Here is a 7,060-nt window from a genome sequence, read left to right on the forward strand (position 1 = left end):
CAGAATTTGTTCTTTTGATTCTTCTTGAAGGACAAATAGATAGTTAAATTTGAGGATTGATAAACTTAATATTTTCGTGTGGTATTTATTTGACGATAAAACTTGTCTTGTTCGTTATGATCTAGTCTTTTTATATGAAAATAATTGTATCCTTAAATTCATATAAGGATTACTAATTTTATATCTAGTGTAAATTTAGTCAATCTATATCAGATTTATCTAATTTTGTAACGTAAGAATGAAATCAGCCATACTTTTATATAACATACAATCCATTATCATTTCATTACTAAACCTAGTCCTAAATGACTTAAATTCGATTAAATGTCACATGGTCTTAAAAATATATTTGTCCCCACAAAAGGGAGATTGGAGGGATGGTATCAACAATATAATTGACTTTAGGAAAAATATTGGATGAACAAAGCTGGACCCAAGTGTCAATGGATGCCTTCGAAATTTACAAATGGTCCACCAATTGCATATTCTTGTAGAACATCAAAACATTTTTTCATCAGATAATCAATAATATCTATTCGTTGATTATTCATTTTATTTATTTTGGAAAAATAATGAACTATGATTTTGACACCGTAATATGAGTTCAATATGCATATAACTATATAAGATATTATTGCAGTAGCATAGCTTTCTTGAAGTAATAATATACACTTTACCAACAATTTAAGTACCAATTTAGTGTAAAAACTCGAGAAATATCTCATTAATTGTTTCTCCCTCTGTCTCTAATACTTTGTCACCATTTGATCCGATACGAGTTTTAAGAAATGTAATAAAAAGTGGGTTAAAAAAATTACTAGAATGTAGACCCTACATTTATAGTTTTATGATAAAATGTGAGTGGAAATGAGTTAGTGAATATGGGGTCTATTACTAAAAATAGTAAAAGTTTATGAATCAAAAATTTTTGGAGAAGATAAAAATGGAAATAAGTAATAAATTTCTAGGGATTGAGGGAGTGTTATGTAAATTTTTGTAATATTTTCTCCGGTGTAACAAAAAAACAAGTAACATGACAATTGTAAAATTGGTTATTCAAAAGATAATTATGAATAAACTAGATGCACTTTGCACTTTATGTGGATTGTGGTGTACGACTTAGAGATTGGTCGTTTTCAAACTAAAAAGGTAACTCAATGAAAAGGAAATAAGCAAGTGTACATAACTAAGCATGTGTGGTGAAGGTTTGCCATTTAAAATCTAAAAGCTTCGGCCACCATCACTAGAACATGGCCATCGTGATATGTTACAATCAGTCACATATTCATGAAATAGAAACATACCATCGTCACTATAGCAAAGGGAGAGAGATAAGGGGTAGATAGCGATGTTAGATATTACGAGTTAGGTACGATTTTATTCATTGTGATATGAATCTTTTTATTGAATGTGGGGCTTGATCAAATATCATGTTGGATTTTACGGGTTATCCCATCTATCGAAGCTTAAGGTGGAGATAATTCTAATTGGGTTTTATCGAAAAATCAATTGATAATATGAAAAGTGGTTAACAAAATATTTTAGGTTAATATCTTTTATTTTCTAAAAAATCTCATCATGACAAAGATGAAGACATGTACTAATGTTATGGGTTTAATACGATTTTATTCATTGGCACGAAAGTTTTTATTTCACATTTTTGGTTAATATCAAAGCAAGATCGCCAAATGCTTGTCACTTACTATGACACATTTGCCTCGAATATGAGGTATGATCTAATACTATGATCCCATTTATTGATGCTTGAAGGGGAGATCAACCAAACCCGAATCGGTTAATCTAAAATTCAAGAGAGGGTGGATGGAAGACTAGAAGAAGAGCATGAATATGACCACATTATTATGTATAATGTAATCACTATATAAGTACACTTAGATGGTTTTTCTGAATCAAAACCTAAATATTCTATAAAAACAAAAAAAAAATAATAAATGGCTTGACTCTCACAACTACTAAGGGAAGGAGGAGGACAAAACTACAAACAAACCTCACATCCAAGCCCACATTCACCATGAGTAAACATAAAACCATCAAACAAAACACACACACACACACTAATAGAGTTCCTTTCCCCTTTGTTCTCCTTGCATTTTGCAAGAAAACATGGTTAGTCGAGGCTGGAAGAGCGACTCCACCTTCCTCGTAGATAATCTTCCAAGGAAACCCTCTGCTCGATGCTACTCACGGAGAGCATGTCCTCCTCCACGCCAAGCATTGCAAGGTCGAGGTGGGACTGCATATTGGATTGTGAGATGGTTTCGTCGTCAATTGCATCAAACCCTTCCACGGAGTTGCTAACTTCTATGTGGACCGGCCCTTCAGAAGCGTTCACTTGCAGTCTAGCCCACTTCACGGCCTCATGATCGCCTCGGAGAAGCTTCAAAACCTGCCAACAACAAAGGAGCGTTGAGTCGAACTCTTTTCTTGGAGTGAGACGAAGACTAGAACCGCTTACTTGGCCCATTTGGGGTCGAGCACGTGGTGCACGTCTGATGCAGAGTGAAGCAGCTAGAATCATCCTCTCCACTTGATCATGATCATAGTTGCTTCCTAGATTCGGATCAAGCAACGTGGTGAACTTTCCCGATGTCAGAATTGGCTTCGCCTGTCAATCATTGTAAATAATCTTTATATTTGCTGTCAAAGTTAAACAAGACTGCCTACGAACACACACTTACCCACATAACAAGGCTCTCTTGTCCTTTCAGGCAGTTGTTGCTTATCGGTTTCCTCCCTGAGAGAAGCTCAAGAAGAACTACTCCATAGGCGTAGACGTCTATCTTCTCGTTTACCTTCCCATACATGAAATACTCAGGAGCCAAATATCTAATCAGAAGCAGAAAAACATGTTTGAGTCACATTGTTTTATATTCCAACAAATGCTTTTGAGCAGAGAAAAGTTACTAACCCGAACGTGCCAGCAACGTCAGAGCACGTTATGTGAGTCGAATTCGGTGATGCCCATTTCGCAAGCCCAAAGTCTGAAAGCTGAAAATGCAATCAAATAGAATTTTGTCATTGTTGAACCAATGCATAAGTAGGGGATGAAATATTTAGCTGATCAGTATAGTTTTATTACCTGAGGCTCGAAATCATCGAATAGAAGTATGTTTGATGACTTAACATCTCTGTGGATCACAGGCTGCCCTTCTCTGTTGTGAAGATACTCCAAAGCCTCAGCGACGCCTATAGCGACCCTATACCTCTCGTTCCACCCAAACGAGAACGGATCCTTTTTATCACCTAGTTTGCAAAAGACGATTCCGTTAGGGAACATGATATGCATACACAGGATAAAGATCATTTTTGGTGGATGGAATTTACCATGAAGATTATCTTCAAGGCTTCCTCTTGATAGAAAATCATACACCAAGAGAAGATGATTGTCTTCAAAACAGAATCCAAAGAGTGAGATGATGTTTTTGTGATGTATCGCGGTGATGATCTCGATTTCTAGGACAAACTCCTTCAGAGCAGTCTCGGATGGATTCAAGATCTTCACGGCAAGCTCCTTCCCGTCGGGAAGGCAACCTCGATAAACCTGACTACTGCCTCCTTTACCTATTATGCTCCCTAGAATTTGACAGATACAACAATGTAGTCAAATAGGAGTACCAAAAACTAATTAATGGACTAATCCACATATAATTTTCAGCTAAAGATAAAAACCTTTTCTGAAGTTGGAGGTAGCTAACTCAAGTTCCCTGAACTTAAACAGTCTGCACGTGGCGGAGTACTTCTCGTGAAGGCCCTCCAGCTCCTCCGGCAAGGACCTTGAAACGGAGTCGGGGCTCGATGGAACAGACACGGCCTCATTCCCAACAGGAACAATTGCACCACTCTCTCCATCTAGTTGATGATCTTGGTCATGATTTGAGGAGTCAGAGTCTTTCCTAGTCGAATTCTCGATAAAAAAACCATATCTACTCGGTAGCCTCATCGCCCACTGAACCACGGATATCTGCCTCACTTGCTGAATCTGTGAAGAGCTCGTGTTACGAACCATGGCATGGCGAAGAAGCGGCCAACCAGGCTTCACTTCAGACAATCCCCCTAGCAACAACGACACCGAACCGGATGCAACCTCCACCTTCTTCACTGGAACAATCGCCATCAAAGAATCCCTCTCACCTTCATCCTTTGAAGCCACCTCAGCTTCCCCACTGCACGACTCATGCCACGCCACTGAATCTGGCGTGCAAATCGAGCATTTCTGCTCAACCGAGTCTGGTTCACCACAGCCACTTTCTCCCCATGTGAGCATTGGCCTAATCGGATCACCACCTTCGTTAAGCACTTTGATGTTCTTGCTGAACGATCTTTGCAGAGCAGAAAGTAAACCATTCCTACGATTATGTTCAAGTTCTGCTCAAGTCAAGATCAAAGGCAGCACAATAAGCAAAGGTATCTTATAAAATTTCTTACATACACAATCATGTACAACAACAAGAAACTACCTTTGACACTAACACGCGATGCTGCCAAACTGGATTCGCGGTGAAACACAATTTTCCCATTATTCACAGCCAACACAGAACATTCCTTTGACAGTTTCTTTGCACAGTATTTAGCAACGGATGCTGAAGAACGAATCGTGTGATGAGTTTGAGCCGTTCCCACTATAACTTCCGATGCATAGTAAGATTTAGCTTCACGAACGAGGATTTTCTGAATCGATGAACCTCTGCATATCTTTAGCTTGAGATCAACCTACATTATTAGCATCAGATTACCAAATTTTAGTTCAAGCAATGCAAGGGGAAATAGTCATTTTTTGTTCCAAATATCTCCTTTTGTCATCAGATAAACACCTAACTTGCTCTGAGTTAGTTCTGAATGTCTCAAAATAGAATAAGATTGGTCACTGAGGTTTATGAAAGTCATAGTTGTCATAAATGAAAGTGTCATAAATTCTTGAAGCTAGCAGCTTAGATCCACCGACAGTTTTTGACATATTATCCTACCTAATTTGTAGCATACCTAAACTCTAATTTAAGTGAAACATCACCAAAAAATGAGATTGGTCACCTCACCGCTACAGTTTACTCAACATATTAAACACAGTCAGCTCGTACCATGAATTTCAATAATATTTGTAACAAACAAATGTGTAATAATGAAGTACGGAATTTCAAGAATTAACAGAGAAAAAAAAAAAGTACCTGCTTTAAGTTACAGAATCCTTCATAAACTTCGAGAATTGAATCAAAAGCTTTAACCAGAGAGAGAAGGGATGATTTTCCATCACGATCAACAATTTCTGCACAATCCCATTTCACCAAATTAATAAATACAAACTGCTAAAAGGGTCTAAATATTTAAGCAGATTTTAATTCAAGAACGCATTTTTATTCAAAATTCAATGATCCAACTCAAATAGCAAAAGAAGATAAAACAGAGAGCAAGAATTTTCAGAAAAAACAATATCTTCACAGTCCCATTTCACCAAATCACTAAAAAAACTACAAACTACTAAAGGGGGTAAATATTTATCTTAATTCTTTCATATTTGAATTCAAGAACGCATTTTTGTTCAAAATAAATGATCCCACTCAAAAAAGAGAGCAAAAAAGAAGATAAAACAGAGAGCAAGAATTTTTAGACAAAATCAATTTCTGCACAATCCCATTTCACCAAATCAATAAACTCCAAACTACAAAAAAGGGGTAAATTTTAGCTTAATTAAGCTGATTTCAATCCAAGACTGCATTTTATTCAAAAAAAATGATCCCACAAAAAGAAGATAAAACAAAGAGTAAGAGTTTTCAGAAAAAACAATTTCTGCACAACCCATTTCACTAAATCAATAAATGAAACTCCAAACTACTAAAAGGGGGTAAAATTTAGCCTAATTAAGCTGTTTCCAATCCAAGACTGCATTTTTATTCAAAACACAATGATCACACAAAAAAAGATAAAACAGAGAGCAAGAATTTTCAGGCAAAAAACATTAAAATTTCATAAAAACACACACACACACACCGTTGTTCTTGAGAACATGGAGAGCGATGACGCGATCACCGGCGTGGGCGACTTTAACGAGAGCCCATGTGAGGAGCTCTCTGCTGTAGGAGTCGAGCTTGACGCCCACCACCACCGTGCGCCCGGCGGAGCAGTCTTCGGCGGCGGCAGCCACCATCGGAGCAGTGTTGGGAAAGAGGGTGTGATTATGTCTGAGCCACGGAAGGAATCGCAAGACTCATGTAGAGAGAGAAGGGATTGCTTTATATATATGTGTGTGTGAGGAAAGGTGGGATCTTGCGGTGGTTATTTGTATGTAACTGAAATTTTGGAGTAGTTTTTTTGGTTTGGTTTTCAAGATTTCTGCATATGTTGGATGTCAGAACTCAGTAGATCATATGCTTCTTTCCCAACTAAAATAAAAGAAATTGGTTTAGATTTAGAAGCTATTGGTGCATTTCTTTGGTTGTGTTATCATGATTTACAATTTACATACTTTGCTTTTCGGCCTTCAAATGGGCCAAGCTCTCTCTCTTTCTCACACTTCTTTTTGCTTTTGGTTATGGTTGGGTGGGTTGGGGGGTGGGTGGGGTGGTACTGAGGTAGGAGTAATGAGTATGACTAGGAAGCAAGTGGAATGAATATAAAGTATAGTGACGATAATATTTATTTGGTGTCATAGTACCAAAAAAATCATGTGGGTATATAATATATACATACATATAAATTTATTGAGATATATGAAATCACTTTTATAAATATGAGTGTATTGAATCAAAAGCAGCCATGGACGCTCAAAAAAATTATGGATGACCTCTTTGAATTATTGAGTTTGAAATTTCAAAAATATACTACATTTGTCCCAAAAAATATACAAAACTTGTATTCCATATGACAGAGTTTTAACTGTAATTAGCAAATTAAAAGAGGTGGAAAAAAAATAAAAAAAAGAAAGGAAAAAGTTAGTAGAAGTTGTATTAGTGGATTGTGAGTTCAAATTATTAGTGGTGTGTAATTAAATGAAAAACTTTTCATATTTGGACTTGGTTTAATTTTGGAAGACGATCCAAAAATAATA

General features: G+C 36.8%; 1 protein-coding gene across 2 annotated transcripts; it reads right to left on the reverse strand.

Annotated features, from left to right (window-relative positions):
• Positions 1–1,837: 1,837 nt before the first annotated feature.
• LOC125208600 (protein kinase STUNTED-like) lies at positions 1,838–6,510 on the reverse strand. 2 transcript variants are annotated; one of them, XM_048108250.2, is made up of 10 exons: positions 6,004–6,505; positions 5,184–5,281; positions 4,479–4,731; positions 3,691–4,386; positions 3,346–3,594; positions 3,101–3,264; positions 2,930–3,009; positions 2,700–2,847; positions 2,477–2,626; positions 1,838–2,407 (listed from the first exon to the last, which is right to left on the reverse strand). In XM_048108250.2, exons 1-10 carry the CDS (start codon positions 6,158–6,160, stop codon positions 2,129–2,131), a joined length of 2,274 nt encoding a protein of 757 aa, XP_047964207.1. In that variant the 5' UTR covers positions 6,161–6,505; the 3' UTR covers positions 1,838–2,128. The 2 variants fall into 2 exon arrangements, with proteins under 2 accessions (XP_047964207.1, XP_088917971.1); XM_089061845.1 differs by having other exon boundaries at positions 1,838–2,626; positions 6,004–6,510.
• Between the last annotated feature and the right edge of the window lie 550 nt (positions 6,511–7,060).

The sequence above is a fragment of the Salvia hispanica genome, chromosome 6 (genome assembly GCF_029641045.1).
Source record: "Salvia hispanica isolate PSC_SH4W2 chromosome 6, Shi_PSC_v1, whole genome shotgun sequence".
Lineage (NCBI taxonomy): Eukaryota > Viridiplantae > Streptophyta > Magnoliopsida > Lamiales > Lamiaceae > Salvia > Salvia hispanica.

Coding starts and splice junctions, on each gene's coding strand:
- LOC125208600 (XM_089061845.1), bottom strand. CDS start 6,160: ATGGTGGCTGCCGCCGCCGAAGACTGCTCCGCCGGGCGCACGGTGGTG. Junction 5,282..6,003: donor CCATGTTCTCAAGAACAACG/GTGTGTGTGTGT, acceptor GGGATTGTGCAG/AAATTGTTGATCGTGATGGA. Junction 2,627..2,699: donor AAGAGAGCCTTGTTATGTGG/GTAAGTGTGTGT, acceptor AATGATTGACAG/GCGAAGCCAATTCTGACATC.